Here is a 15,279-nt window from a genome sequence, read left to right as displayed (position 1 = left end):
CCATAAAAAAACATGTGTACTTATCCAACAGTCCATTAAAAACCACATAAAAAAATCCAAAAAATAAAATAAAAATTTTCTGATGCAGAAAGACCCGCCGGGACTTTGAGACCTTATATACTTTACTATACCATATTATTATAGTATATATTAATAATATACTACATAAATTATTGTGACATACAATTTCAATTGAATTATAAGTTAGCATCATCATTATACTTTTTAAAGTTCAAAACTTTTAAAATAAAATTCTTTTTTTAAAAAAAAAGAAATTCTTTAGAAAAACACTGGAAAGGTTTAGAAGATACTCTAAACTGTGATAGCATCCATTTGTTCATCATGATGCAGTAAAGATTATGAATCTTCTATTCTTTTGTCTTCAGATAACGTCCAGTTTCCAGGTAATAATTCGGACAGCAGTGAATCAGGGAAGTTTGTAGTTTTCTGTTCACTGCAAACACGATGTCTCAGCATCCAACTGGAGTTACAGCACGTCTGCAGACGGAAAGAAATTAGTGTAAAATATTATATTATATATTATTATATTATATATATATTATATAATATATATATAATATATATATATATTATATATATAATATATATATTATATATATTATCTCACTGATAATATATATTATATATATTATCAGTGAGTATACCATTCTCATTGTTCTCTGTTATTCTCACCTCTTTTTGGACACAGAGTCTTTCTTTTGACATAAATAACTATAACTATAACTATGCCAATAACTAAAATCGTCAACAAGCAGCCAATGATGATTGGGACCACATTATCCTGATCTTGTTCTTCACACTGAGCATCAGTTGTAGCATTTCCTGGTCTTATCAGCTTAAGGTTTAGGGATTCACATCTGGAAGGACAGAGAGACACTTTACAGGAAAATGTACAGATGTGCCACAATCACTGCTGCTGGAACAAATCAGACGTGTCTGTATCTGCTGTAAAGCTTCACTTACGGTCTGTGTGGCCGGCAAAACTTTAAAGTCCCATCTGAAAATGTCCCATTGCTGCAGTCAGAGCACTCAGTGTCTCTGAAGGCTGTTCCTGCACAAACATGATGTTTACACCATTTTCAGCATGTACATCACGTAGGATCAGTGAGTGACTGTGACATCGGAGTAATTACACGTGCCAGGTGACTCCACCTTTGATTCTGATTTAAAAAAATTTAAAAATACAAATATGATCCTTCTAAACTTTACTATAAAGTTAATAACACCTCATTCAGAAACCACTGCAAGTAACAAACAGATTATTTCATCCAGGTTATTTACACTACAAGCATAAGAAACCAACCTGTTTGGCTGATGTATTCTCCTGGTTGACATTGCCTGTGTTTGTGTGCTGCCATGCAGCTACCAGCTGCGACGTCAACACAGTAGAATCCATCCTCTGGTTTACAAACTGTATCTAATGTTGATGTGCATGTCCTGTTCTCCTTCAGACCAAAACCTGTGAGCATGTAGAGAGGACACATCTTAGAGAGACAAGGCCGCGATGGTTTCTACACGTGCAGGGAGGGATAGGGAATATACACTGGACATAGGATGTTGAAGATGGAGGTTTCAGGTAGGAGGAGGAAAAGAAGAGCATAGACAAGATTCATGGATGTGGTGAAGAAAGAGATGGAGAGATGGTGTGAGAGAAGAGGATGCTAGGGATTGGTGAAGAATGAGCCAGAGGGGTCACTGCTGTAGTGACATTATGATGTCATTCATCAAAAGTTACTTAAGATTATTTTGATTGATTTACTAAAATTTTGTAATAATTGACAGATTGAATGATTTGACATATTAATTAAAATAATACATTTATAGAAAACGTTAATGAAATGATGCTTCATTTTATTTAGGTGGAAATCTAAAGGTTAAGTGGAGGCAACATCATATCGCAGAGCGTGAGAGCTGATCATGAGTTCATGTGGAATATCTTGAGGCATAATTACTTAATCAGTTAGTGTGTTAAACATGTCACCAGTTTGTCACATTCATTTACATGCAGTCATACATGTTGTAAATCAATGTCAAACCATCTTTAACTGTATTAATTCTTACATCACATTAACAGCAGAACATGCAGTAACAACTTCCCTAGTTTCATAAATAAAAACCTACTTAGGTCACAGATTGTGCAGTGAGTGCATTGTTTGAGTCCACTGGGCTTATCCATGTGGGTTCCACCCTCGCAGGCCACACAGGAAGTGTGTGCAGTCTCTGTGCAATCTGTCTTGACTCGATTTCCTGTTATAATAAAAGAACGGCAGACTATTTTCAATGCATATTGTTTTTACTCATATAAACTGTGAAATCTTTAGAGTTATAAAGGTATGAAGTTGAACTTTTACATACAGAGAGACAGTAAAGAGCAGGACTCCATGTTTAATAACCAAAGTAAAATCAGCCTCTAACATTCAGCTGGATCTTACCTGCAGGACACTTTTGACAGCATAGGTCTTGCGCTTGATACATTGTTGAAGAACACGAGAGAGTGAGGACACTGAAGACTTTCATCATGATTAACTGAAAACAAAGAAAAAGGAATACATTTAAAAGTAGAAGCACGCTTCAAACTGAGAACTAACAGAGAGGAGCAGGAGGTGGAAAAGAAGAAAGATATGAAATGAAATGCACAACAACCTGAAAATGAGAGCCGATGAGTGAAGAAGGAAGATAGTGAGGATTATGATATCAATTTAAAGGAAAAGTAGACAGTATGGGAAATTACATCATGTAATTCACAAGGTGAATTAAACACATGCAGAAGTGATTCAGAAAATACTGAGTGGGTTAAATAGTTGCAGACAAGGAAAAATATTAAGTATGAATTAGTTACATTAAAAAAAAAGAAGCTTTTTGTAAGTTTGTATGAAAAATATTTTACCAGCAACACTGCAGCTGTCAAAGAATTTCCTCCTGAAGTCATTTTATACAGCAGAATGAAGACTTTCCTGAACTGAAGACCGTCTCACTGAGATTTGCAAGGAGATGAGCTGTATGATCTAAAACAGCAGGAGAACATCTGAAAAAAAATATGTAAGTGAGCAGCAGGAAACCTGGTTCATGCGGATATTAAAACCTTACGGTACAGGTTAAAAAGTAGTATCTTGTTGTTTGTTTATCATAATTAACCTCCTAAGACCTGATCTCTTTCATGGCATGCATTTTTAATTTCTCTTTGCTATTTGGGCTGAATGGGACCCGATGGATGTAAAAACAAAGAATTATCTTTTTACCTGGTTTTGCCCTACAAGGGCCTCATATGCACATATGAGGACATTTGTTTTTAATTTTAAAAACAAATGTCAGTGGATATCAGTGGATATCAGTGGATATCAGGCCCTTGTAGAGCAACATTTAGTATTGTGGTCTAGACAACCCAAAATGTGATGTTCACATATGTGGATGCCAGGTCCTAGGAGGTTAAAGAAAAAAAATATTTAAAGGAACAACATATTGGGGTGAGTGAGCATAAAGTAAAGTTGTAGCATAAAGAACAAGAGGACATAAAATAAAATTGTTGTTTCTGGTTCCCTGGTCCGTATTACAGGAAGCGGGTTTACGGCAGGAACCTACCTGCAGATGTTCTTTGACAAAGTCTTCACTTGCTGTTGCACCTGCAGCTTGTTTAAGGTGTACAGCCTGTAAGAACAGAGACAGTGACGACCGTATATTGTGGATTCACTACAAAATCTATAGGATACATCTTTCCAACACTGATAGGCAGCTGTCAGGTTGTCAGCAAGTTCCTCTGCATGAAAGCATTTACCATAAGCATTCAACTTTCTTGGTCCATGAGATTAAAGTGAGGGCTCAGCTCTTTATTTGCCTGATGACGGAAAGCTTTCACTCATTACATACAGATGTGCTTGAATCAGCTCACTTAATTGAACTAATTTTAATCAACTCTTAAGGAAGTCAAAACTCAGAGTTAGTCATCTCAGATTTCATCATTTCAGAACAGGGCCCTGTTGTTTGACTCATATAATATGCAGAGACCACTGAAGAACTACAGTTTTATGGAAAATTGTTCAAAGGAATGATCTTGACTTTATTACAGCTAGCATATTAAAGTCGCCGCCCTCTTTCAGCTGCTCCCTTTCCAGTCCCTTGCCTCCTCCTCTGACACACCAACCCTCCGCATGTCCTCCTGCTACATCCATGAATCTTCTCTGAGGTCTGCCTCTTCTCCTCCTCCCTGGCAGCTTTATATTCGACATCCTTTGTTCAGTACATCTAGTTTCTCTCCTTTGCAAATATCCTCAGCTCTGCCTCTCTAACTTTGTCTTTCAAAGCGGACCCTCTGATGTACTCTTTCCTCCCTCCTAATAACAATATTAACATCTTCAACTCTCCAGCTCAGTCTCCTGTCATTTTGTCAGTACCACCATCTCCAAACCATACATTATAGCGGGTCTCACTACCATTTTGTATACCTTCTTATCACTCTCACTCTCAACAGCATCCATGGGACGAATGAAGTTAGGTGAATCTGAATCATTTGCTATTATCTTTCTGTCACAAATCCCCCTAACACTCATCTCCAACCTGCCTGCACCGACTTCATCACTTTTCTTGTGCACTGTACATTGCTATGGATATTTGACTCCAGGTAATTAAACTCATCTACCTTCACTATCTCTATGCTCACTTTCCCACCTTCCTCACCTGTCATTCTCGCACATATTCTGTCTCCAGAGAATACCCCCACCTCTCCAGGCTCGCTTCCACTTTCTCCCTACTCTCAGTACACATACTTCTCTTCTCTTGGCACCCATCATATACTTTCTCTAGATCCACGAAGACACAGTGCAATTAACTTCCCCTTGGTCATCAATACCAAACTATTAAATCTAATAATTATATCCGACAAAGTTTTTGCAGAGATCAGTTTGGTTTAGATAAAAGTCTGTATTGTTTCTTGTTACAAAGCATTGCTTGAACAGGACTTTGGTTACTGTTTTATTCACCGTTCACTTTCTACGGACCTGCTTTCTCCACTATGGTCCGCAGCCGCATTACAAACAGCCGAATAGCTGCTTCGTTTAACAGCCTGTAACCAAACATTCTGTAGAAGTGATCTAAGGAACTTACCGTCAGCGGTATAAGACGAAGTTCGGAGAGTCTCCGTCACAGCGCACCGTAGGCTGAATAGTTCAAGACGCACTGGAAAGTAAACATCTGCCGTTTCTTGAAAATTAAGCTTTCAAAAACAACGGCTAAGCTTCAGGGAGAAAGCGAAAGTGCGCAGAACATGCAGAAGAGAACAAACGCGCAGTCCGTCATGACATTATATGGCCGGTTTCTTATGGAGGAGTGTCGAGTTGGGAGCGGTCGGTGGGTAATAGTGCCAGAGGCAAGGTACACCTTGGGCAAGCTGCTTGTTTCATGACCCAAACAATTATTCACACTCACATTCACATCTATGGGCAATTGAAAATTTTGGGTCCAATTGTAATTGATTAACGCCACATTTGATTGAATGTTTAAGGATATGTTTATTTAATTCATTATGGGACTCGTAGACCTCCATATTTTCCTACTGTACTTTCATTTTTATATGACCTCTGTGAGGTAAAAGTGGCTGTCATACACTATGATGAGCTGGAGCAGACTAATTCTGAGAGTCTTAATGAACTTTAAATGAGCTTTAACTCTTTAAAATCTCTTCACAGAGCAAACAGATGCTTTTCTCATATATATTGGTACTCTTAGAAATGAAAACATTTAGTATAGATGAAGAAAAACAGAAGTCTGTCGGGTTGCGTAATTCTGAACTCTTGTCTTTCAGTTTCACTTTGTTTTGCTCAGTGTAAACATCTCTAATGGCAGAATACACCTTACTATTACCTTACTACTAATAAACCTTACTATTCATTTCTGAACAGTGATCAGCCCATAATGGAAAGCTTGTGTGCCTAAATGTAACTCCATGACGTACAGAAACATTACACACACTGATGTCAGTTGCTTTTTTAATGTAATAACAAGTTCCTTAAACTGATGTGACTTTAGCTGTATTGTGAATGACATGAATCAGCTTTGTGCTCCAAAATAAGAGGAAATAAACTGTATAATATAAAAATGAACTTTTATTGCGCAGAATTACATAAATAAAATATTAAAAAAGTCTTTTCTTCAGCTTCTTTAGATTGTGGTATGATCTTTTGCTGTCACTCAAAAAGCTCAGTCACAGCAGCATCACACCGAAACAGTGCACATGAATTCAAATGTATGGGATGAAGCTCCTGTTACTAATGCACTATATCACCTTCATCTGATTTTAGCTGTTATCTGGAAAAAACCTATCCATTTTCTATCATCCACACTGAAATATACTTTGACCCAATAAAATATCATTTATTTGCCTTTCTTTGGTACACAGCAAATTCAAAAGTGTTAAATGTTTTGGTGTTAATAGTCTCCTTGCAAAAGTAGAGTTAATTTTACTCTAAGCAGAGTCACATTCTTTTAATGTAACTCTGAGGTGTAAAATGATAGTAGTTAAAATCGAGTGTTAAAAATGAGTGTTTCTCTGTCAAATCTGGAGGTGTTACAATGGAAACATTAACTCTTGACCTCTTAACTCTGAACTCCTAGACGGGCTATGACACCAACAGAGTAAATTCACAGACTCCGCCCTCAGCACGGCTCCAATCGAAGCTGAAGTGAAGCCGTTTCAGAACATTTTGCTCTACATATTTGAGTTGTTTGCCATGCTTGGAAAGTCATTTTTTCAAAGATTGTTTCAATTATTATTATGAGCTTTTACTTCTGTGGCTCTTTGGAGTTGAGACAAAGCTGTGTGAAAGGCATTAGCCATGTTGCTCGGTGATAGCATAATATTCTGTTTTAGCTAGCTGAAAGGTATTGTTTGCGGGCAAATACCACAGCCTTGAAAAAAGCTTGCATGTGAATTTTCAGTCAAACTTTTGGTCAAATACACCTAAAACAATGTGTAGAATGTGAAATGTTGGTATAATGGTGCTACTTGAAGCCTGAAAACGATCGCCCATAAAAAAAAAAAAACAAAAAAAAAACGAGCAAACAGCAGTAGCAGACGTCCTGACTCGATTCTACGGTAGCATTTAGATCCCTCCAGAGTTTTGTGCACACGGTTTAGGTAAAAATGAAAAAGGTTGAGGTTTTACATTTAGTTCAGTATTACCTGTTGCCTGTGTCCTTGTCTTTTGGGAAAATACTTTACACAAGTAATGGCTCAAAGAGGATTCCTTTTTTTTTTTACTGTGCTGCAATTGTTTACTGGATTATTTGTGCCATTAATTAGTGTCAACTAATTTTTATTCAATCTCCGCACAGGATATGCTTGTGAAGATGGAATATGGGGGAGAGCAGAAGTGCGTTGAAGTTCCACAAAGTGATGAATGAAGGACATGCATATTGTATTAAAGAAATAAGTGATGAGAATGCTGTTATTTGCATTTACCATGTCAGACCTTTTGATAAACACAATTCTAATGAAAGTGAGAACATGTATACTGTTACATCTTTCAGAAAATGTTTTGAAATTGTGGTGCACAGTTCAGAATAAATGTTTTTCAAAAACCATTGCATCTTTTTAGTAAATCTTTATTTCCAAAAGAAATTTCTAGAAGTTCAGAACAGTAAAATTCCTGCTTTTTAGAATGAATTAGAAGATAACTCTTACGTAGTTAAACTAAAATACTCTTTGAGAGTTAATATATAAACTCTTAACACCAAGTGTTAAATTATCAACTCCAGACAGATTTGGTGTTTAACACTAAATCAGAGTTAACGTACCAACTCTCCAAAAAGAGTTAAATTAACACTCTCTGGTGTGGACCCATATAGACACTTTAATAGTGTTGAAATCAAATCCGACAGTGTTAATTTGGACATGCTGGATTTGCTGTGTATGTTTTTGGTATGATACTTGAGTATGTTTTTACTTTCTGCTTTCACACCACTGAACAGACTGAAGAGGACTAGAAGCTTTCCTAGCTGACATGTATAAATGCAGCCTTTTCCATTTACTGCTGCTTTATACAGTACTTTTATTCCTCTACATTGCGCCATCCATTATCAGAGAGGCCTCAGTTTCTATTGATGTTAGGCACAATGTGTGATGTGGTGGTTAGTAATACTTGGGCACCACAGGGACGGTCCAGTCTCCATTCATGTTCACTTTGTACACCTCAGATTTTCAGTGCAACAGTGAATCATGCCACCTGCAGAAGTTCTCTGATGTCACTATAGTGAATGGGCGGGTTAAGGGTGAGCAGGAGTCGGAGTCTAGGGAGCTGTCCGGGAACTTTGTGGAGTGGTCGGGTAAAAATCACCTCCTTAATGTCAGCAAGACAAAAAGAGCTGGTGGTTGACTACTGGAGGAAAAAACTGCGACTAGGTGGATCAAGCAGGTGGGGTCTCTTCTGTTAATCTTCATATAGTTTCACACTGAGGAGAGAAAGATATTCAGTTAAATAGCAAACCTCTTGTACGTTTGCAGAGACATCAGGCAGTGCAGGTTTGAGTGGATAACTCATGGCCATCTTACCTGGTTTCTCATTCAGTATTTTCAGTTCTATTTCTGTTTCTTTTTCTTCATTCTTAGTAAAAAACAAAAAAACGAAGACATAATTACTTTGATAAATCAGGTGTTGCCATCCGTTACAGTCGACACTCCTGTGATATTCAAACATACCTTCCTCAAGTTGATTAGGTGTACAATTATTTTTTCGCCTTTGCAAAAAGAAAAACAATTTAAAAATTAGTGTAAAAATATTATTTTCTATATAGATCATGATAAGATTTTCATTGTTCTGTTACTCTCACCTCGTTTTAGACATCCAATCTCCTTTCTACAGAGACACAAAGCTATAAGTATCACAATTAATAAAATCAGTAACAGGCAGCCAGTGATGATCCAAGAAAGAACCACATTCTCATCTTGTTCTTCACACTGAGCATCAGTTGTAGCATTTCCTGGTCTTATCAGCTTAAGGTTTAGTGACTCACATCTGGAAGGACAGAGAGACACTTTACAGGAAAATGTACAGATGTGCCACAATCACTGGTGCTGGAGGAAATCAGACGTGTCTGTATCTGCTGTGAAGCTTCACTTACGGTCTGTGTGGCCGGCAAAACTTTAAAGTTCCATCTGAAAATGTCCCATAGCTGCACACAGAGCACTCAGTGTCTCTGAAGGCTGTTCCTGCATCAACACGAATATGCACCATTTTCAGCATGTACATCATGAAGGATCAGTGAGTGACTGTGACATCAGAGTAATTATATGTGTCTAATGACAACCAGTTTAAAATACATCTAAAAACATTTCCTTGTTTCAGTTTCTAAATTTGATCTTTCTGAGTTCATTCATGTGGTGGAGTGATGGAGAGCAGCTTTACTACAAAGTAATAACACCATATTGAGAAACCACTGCAAGTATGCAACAGAAATATTATTCCATCCAGTTTATTTACACGTAAGCACAAGAATACAACCTGCTTGGCTGATGTATTCTCCTGGGTTACAGGGTTTGTGTTCTTGTGCTTCCACACAGTGAACACCGTCATAGTCAACACAGTAGAATCCATCCCGTGGTTCACAAATTGTATCTGATGTTGTTGTGCATGCCCTCTTTTTCTTCACATTTAAATCTGTGAGCACGTAGAGAGGACGCATGTTAGACAGGATGCTAGGGATTGGGAAAGAACGAGGCAGAGAGGTCACTGCTGTGGTGATATTATGATGTCATTCATCAAAAGTGACTTATGGTGTTTTTCCTGCTTAAAATTAGACACTATAACAGTGATCAACATTTAATCAATTATTTTAAAATTACTGATATATTAAAAGTTTGTAATAATTGTCAGATTGAACAATTGAACATTTTAATTCAGAAAAAAATATTTATAGAAAACATCAATGAAATTGATGCTTCCTTTTACTTTGATGTAAATCTAAAGTACGGTATATTATCTGTAGGCAACATCATATCGTAGAGGGTAAGAATGTCAAATCAAAGCAATAGGACCCTTATAACAATCTTTACTGAATTTCCCGGAGGAACCTAAAGAGCACGAGGAAATAAAATAAAATGTTCTGTCTGTCTGTCTATCTAACACTTTTAATTCTTATACGGCAGTAACAGCTTCACTAGTTTCATAAATAAGAAATATGAATAAAAACCTACTTAGGTCACAGATTGTGCAGTGAGTGCATTGTTTGAGTCCGCTGGGCTTATCCATGTGGGTTCCATCCTCGCAGGCCACACAGGAAGTGTGTGCAGTCTCTGTGCAATCTGTCTTGACTCGATTTCCTGTTATAATAGAAAAAAGCAGACTATTTTCAATACATGTCGCTGTTACTCATCTAAACTGTGAAACATTTAGAGTTATAAAGGTATGAAGTTGAACTTTCACATATAGAGAGACAGTAAAGAGCAGGAGGGAAATCAGCCTCTAACATTCAGCTGGCTCTTACCTGCAAGACACTTTGAACAGCACAGGCCTTGTGCTTGATACATTGTTGAAGGACATGATTGAGTGAGGACACTGAAGACTTTCATCATGATTATCTGAAAACAAAGAAGAAGAACAAAGAATACATTTAAAAGTAGAACTAGGCTTCAAACTGAGAATGGCTCGACTAACAGAGAGCAGCAGGAGGTGGAAAAGAAGAAAGATATGAAATGAAATGTGCAACAACCTGAAAATGAGAGCTGATGAGTGAAGAAGGAAGATAGTGATGACAGCATCAATTTAAATGAAAAATAGACAGTACAGGAGGAAATTCTAGCATGTAATTCACACAGTGATGCAGATGTGAGTCAGAAAATGTTGACGGGGTTACAAAATAGTTACATAGAAGGAAAAACAATAGTTTTAATTTTTCTTTAAAAAGCTTCTTGTAAGTTTGTATGATAAATATTTTACCAGCAACACTGCAGCTGTCAAAGAATTTCCTCCTGAAGTCATTTTATATGGCAGAATGAAGACTTTCCTGAACTGAAGACCGTCTCACTGAGATTTGTAAGGAGATGAGCTGTATGATCTAAAACAGCAGGAGAACATCTGAAAAAAAAAATGTAAGTGAGCAGCAGGAAACCTGGTTCATGTGGATAAAAAGTTAAATTTTATGATTCAGGGTAAAAAATTGACTTGCTTTTTGTTTTTTGTTTGATTGTTTTTTTAAATTGTTTTTTTTATAATGAAAGAAAAAAGTATTTAAAGGAATAACCTGGTGGTTTGCTTACAGTGCTTAACAAATATATTAGAACAGAGATATTTTAGAGATCTGTCAAAAAAAAACTAAAACTAAAACTTATATTCTTTATTATCAAACAAATAACAAACTAAATTCACGATTTTACACCCACATTTGAGCTGACACGCTTTACTTCACTGATATTATTCATAAATATTATCCAACCACTAAAACCAGCTATTCTGTAAGTAAACAACTATAATTTGGATTCTAACGTAAAACAGTATACTTTAAAATTCATGGAAAACAACAATATGTGGATTTCAGCATTAAAATGTGACTTTTGCTTAAAGAGGTTGTACATACTGATGTAGTAACCATGAGAGAAAATTAAAATAATTATCATTAGTGTTAATTTAGGGCAGATGTGGCACAAACGTTAGAGCACACGAGGAAATAAAATAAAATGTTAACATTTTTTAAATGTAGATCAAGGCTTGAAAATATGTATTTCCCTCACAAGCTCCATGCTATTGTAAAGATATAACAACATTTAAAAGGAACTTTTTCTTGAGGAAGTCAAAATGTAGTTAATTTATAATCAGTTCAGAATTTAAAGTTAGAGTTTGTTAAACGTGCCCTCTGGAACATGGCCCTAGTGTTTGTTTTGTATATTATGCAGAGTTCATATAGAAATTATAGATGGCTGCCGTGCCTACATATCAGCCTAAGTCCTAATCACCAAAGAATTTCACACAGTACCACTCCAATGAAAAATGTGTGACAATTATTTCACTGAATTATCAATAAAGATCATTAAAACAGTAAAAACTGTCATATATTATTCTGATTTTTTCTGGATTGTTAAATAATATCGAGTTTGTGGAGACAAATGATCAAACGTGAGGGCAGCTTTGGGCCTTGCCTGCTTTGAAGCTGCTTCAGCCTTTGTCTAACTTTCCTTTAGTCAACTGTAACGATTGTAACTTCAAAGTTTTTGAGTAACTGGCTGGATTTAGATACAAGTAAGTATTGTTTCTTGTTACAAACCACTGCTTCATTTACTTCTCTAAAAAACTCTTTTCTTCACTAATGTCTGCAGCTGCATTAGCAACAATTTAATAACTGCATCGATGCTGCGAACACCTTCTGTATCAGATCCTATAAACAAACATCATGCAGAACTGATTCAAGAGTCTTACCCTCAGCGGTATAAGATGAAGTCTTTAGGTTTCCATCGCAGTAAATCTTTGCTGTTCGTGAAAATTAAACGATTAAAACGAAAAGCAGCTTCTCTGTGAAAGTGAAGGTAAAGAAAAAATGTTACAGAGCATGAAGGGGAAGTCCGTGTGAACTATGGAAGTGAAGGTACTGCCTATCACAGCACAGTTTCTCTGTGAGCTTTCTCTCTGTTTTAGATTATCTGTGTTACTTAGGCCACAGGTGGCTGTTGAGTTATGTGAGTGTCTTGAGTTATGATTCGGAGTGGACGACTTAAAACCTGACTAAAGTCTCTTTAGAGCTCTTTAGGGCAACAGAGTAAACACAGAACACAGAGCTTTAAATCCAACCTGGCACCTTTCCCGTACCAGTTTTGGGACTCTTTAAGAGATGAAAACTTTCAGTGTAGATGAAGAAACGCTGAGGTCTTCTGAGAAGACAAAAGAGCTGGCAAGATTCTGGGGAAATTCCATTATCTTTTCTTTCGGTTTCACTTTGTGCTCAGTTTAAACGCAGCACAATACACAATGAACTTACTGTTCATTAACTTTTTGTAGCAAGACAGTGTATGCAAACACTTTTTGGCTGCAATATGCTGTTTGACACAACACAGCCACAAAGTTACCTCTCAAATGTCTCCTGAATGCAAAAATCCTCTCTTTCTCTCTTCAGCACATACAGGGAACAATAGTTGCTCATTGTAGGAGTCATACAGATTTTAGGTACAGACAGCAAACCTTTTACAGTGAGCAAAGTGCATTTGTGTGTCTAATAGTGTGTGTCTAAAACACAGAAGCAACAGACTCACTGATTTCAGCTGTCTTTTATATAATAACAAGTCCCTTAAACAGCTGTGACCTCAGCTGGATGGTTACAGAAATGCAATAAACTGGGGATGGTAATGGGGTTGCCTAGCAGTAGCAGCACTCTTTGTGCTGGTTTGGTGAGTTGCGTCTCCATCCCCATCCCCCTCACCCCTCAAGTGGGTTCATGTAGCAGGGTCTACCAGGCATTAGACCTCGACGCCATCAGCAGTAAGATGTGGGAAACGTTTCCCACTGGACAGCAAATTATTTGCTAAGGCAGCTATCCAGCCATCAGGTTGAGCCTTCAGGTCTTTGGAAAGTGCTGATCCCAGTGCTGCACTCTTAGCACACCATTAATGAAAATGTTTGCACCAACCTGTCTTCATAGCCCAAGAAAAACATTCCAGACAAAAAGACCAAACCAAAGCTGACAATAAACGGCTGATCCAAACAATACAATTCCACAAATAGTCCACATTAACGCTCCTTAACGGCAATTTAAACTCCAGTCTTTAAAGTTTAAGCTCACAACAAGTAAATATCCTCCAGGCACAGACCTCATCGTCTAAGTGGCACCATGCTTTTGGCCACTCCATGTGATCAAAAATTACAGAATTAAAATAAATAAATTCTAAATACTTCCAGAGTCAAACATTTAAATTCACACAGAGGCACAGCTCGGCACCTGAGCTGCTGCTGTGACCAAACTAGCATCCCTAAATTTTTAAATCCTCAGTAAATAAAAAACTTAATAGAAGCTTGAAAAAACATACGCTGCAACTTGGCACACATGTGCTGGGGACACACGCACACATTCAACCATATGCGTGCACTCTCACAAACTTTACTACTACTATAGGTAGCTATGAGACCTTAGCTCTGCATTCAATACCACGCCTGATATCCTAATCAGCTTGCTATGAGACTTTGGCCTCCTCATCTTCATCTGCACCTGGATCAAAGACTTCCTCACTGACCGCCCACAGAGAGTCAAAATAGGCCCCTCACCTCTCTTCCTCCATTACACTAAACGCTGGTACAGCTCAAGACTGTGTGCTGATTCCAGTCCTCCACTCCGTCTGTGCTTACAGCTGCATACTAGTCCACCCATCCAACACCATAATTAAATTTGTTGACTGTTGTTGCGTTCATCACAGGAGGAGATGAGTCAGCATACAGGGATGAATGCTCAGTGAATAATCAGACGCTGAAGACCACAAAGATAAATGAATTGGTACGTGACACCGATCCAACCCTTCGGTGCATAAATGGTTTAGATATTTAAACCAAATATTTATGTTGCTGTTTTAGTAGTAACTCAATTCAAAACACTTAAATCTTACCTGCACTGCTTACTGTCCAGTGACCTTGTGGTATAGTGTCCCGCACTTGTATTCTACAAAACTGCACTGGGCTACTTATTAGCTCAATGCTAAGATTTTGGATGTACCCAACTTTGGATGCACTTTTTTAGCATGACTATCTTTTCAGACAGCCATGTAATGCTTTACAACATGCATTAAACCCCCAAACCAAGACGTGAGACCACTTCTGATAACAATGACCTTAACAGCTGACACTGCAGCAATAGACCCCTTCTAAAGATGGGTGTAACACACACAGACACGTACAGAGATTTCTTGATATATTAAAGAGTATTTGTTTCACTCCCACCAAAATTGAATATTTGTTAAAATGCTCACTGAAGGCTCAAACTGTAAGTCTTGAATCTGGCACCGGAGCTTCTGCTGCGTTTAGGTCTCATTGTTACGAGACATAAATCGTTCATTATCTCTTGAAGGACATTTCTCCTGTCATACACTGTGGGTAGATTATTACAGATGACCTGCCTGCCTTTTCATGCTTCCCTGATTTTATTCATAATATAATGAATGAAGGGCAGGAACATGTCTTCTCTGTAGTTGCTGTGAGGAGGTCACTCAGTGGGTCCTGATGATTGAAACTCTATGCTTCATTTAACTTAAGTGTGTAAATGCAAGTGTAGATGTGCTATGGCAAAAAATGTTATGAGAGACAC

At 37.5% G+C, this 15,279-nt stretch overlaps 2 protein-coding genes across 3 annotated transcripts; both read right to left on the bottom strand.

The window, feature by feature from the left end:
- Positions 1-323: 323 nt before the first annotated feature.
- LOC146690961 (tumor necrosis factor receptor superfamily member 5-like) lies at positions 324-6,398 on the bottom strand. Of its 2 annotated transcripts, XM_085434180.1 has the most exons (9): positions 5,119-6,398; positions 3,601-3,666; positions 2,909-3,046; positions 2,454-2,547; positions 2,143-2,268; positions 1,325-1,480; positions 985-1,072; positions 694-878; positions 324-498 (listed from the first exon to the last, which is right to left on the bottom strand). In XM_085434180.1, the coding sequence occupies exons 3-9, from the start codon at positions 2,948-2,950 to the stop codon at positions 488-490; spliced, it is 702 nt and encodes a 233-aa protein (XP_085290306.1). In that variant the 5' UTR covers positions 2,951-3,046; positions 3,601-3,666; positions 5,119-6,398; the 3' UTR covers positions 324-487. The 2 variants fall into 2 exon arrangements, with proteins under 2 accessions (XP_085290306.1, XP_085290305.1); XM_085434179.1 differs by lacking the exon at positions 324-498 and having other exon boundaries at positions 671-878.
- Positions 6,399-7,925: 1,527 nt separating this feature from the next.
- Positions 7,926-13,749, bottom strand: LOC146690960 (tumor necrosis factor receptor superfamily member 5-like). The gene is made up of 10 exons (XM_085434178.1): positions 12,417-13,749; positions 10,944-11,081; positions 10,492-10,585; positions 10,202-10,327; positions 9,510-9,665; positions 9,130-9,217; positions 8,839-9,023; positions 8,708-8,745; positions 8,561-8,612; positions 7,926-8,460 (listed from the first exon to the last, which is right to left on the bottom strand). Exons 2-10 carry the CDS (start codon positions 10,983-10,985, stop codon positions 8,456-8,458), a joined length of 786 nt encoding a protein of 261 aa, XP_085290304.1. The 5' UTR covers positions 10,986-11,081; positions 12,417-13,749; the 3' UTR covers positions 7,926-8,455.
- Between the last annotated feature and the right edge of the window lie 1,530 nt (positions 13,750-15,279).

This window comes from Copadichromis virginalis, linkage group LG16 (assembly GCF_057382275.1).
Source record: "Copadichromis virginalis isolate Kocher_CV1m ecotype Utaka linkage group LG16, C_Virginalis_male_GT1.1, whole genome shotgun sequence".
Lineage (NCBI taxonomy): Eukaryota > Metazoa > Chordata > Actinopteri > Cichliformes > Cichlidae > Copadichromis > Copadichromis virginalis.
Note: the sequence above shows the minus strand (reverse complement) of the source record. Positions and strands in the feature narration are given on the sequence as shown.

Bases quoted from the DNA above. Each gene is read 5' to 3' on its own strand.
- LOC146690961 (XM_085434179.1), bottom strand. From the start codon at position 2,950: ATGACTTCAGGAGGAAATTCTTTGACAGCTGCAGTGTTGCTG. The intron at 1,073-1,324 runs GTTGGTTTCTTA...ATGTTTGTGCAG, and splicing joins AGAATACATCAGCCAAACAG to GAACAGCCTTCAGAGACACT. The intron at 879-984 runs GTAAGTGAAGCT...CTGTCCTTCCAG, and splicing joins TTTTGCCGGCCACACAGACC to ATGTGAATCCCTAAACCTTA.
- LOC146690960 (XM_085434178.1), bottom strand. From the start codon at position 10,985: ATGACTTCAGGAGGAAATTCTTTGACAGCTGCAGTGTTGCTG. The intron at 9,024-9,129 runs GTAAGTGAAGCT...CTGTCCTTCCAG, and splicing joins TTTTGCCGGCCACACAGACC to ATGTGAGTCACTAAACCTTA. The intron at 8,613-8,707 runs GTATGTTTGAAT...TTTTTTACTAAG, and splicing joins ACCTAATCAACTTGAGGAAG to AATGAAGAAAAAGAAACAGA.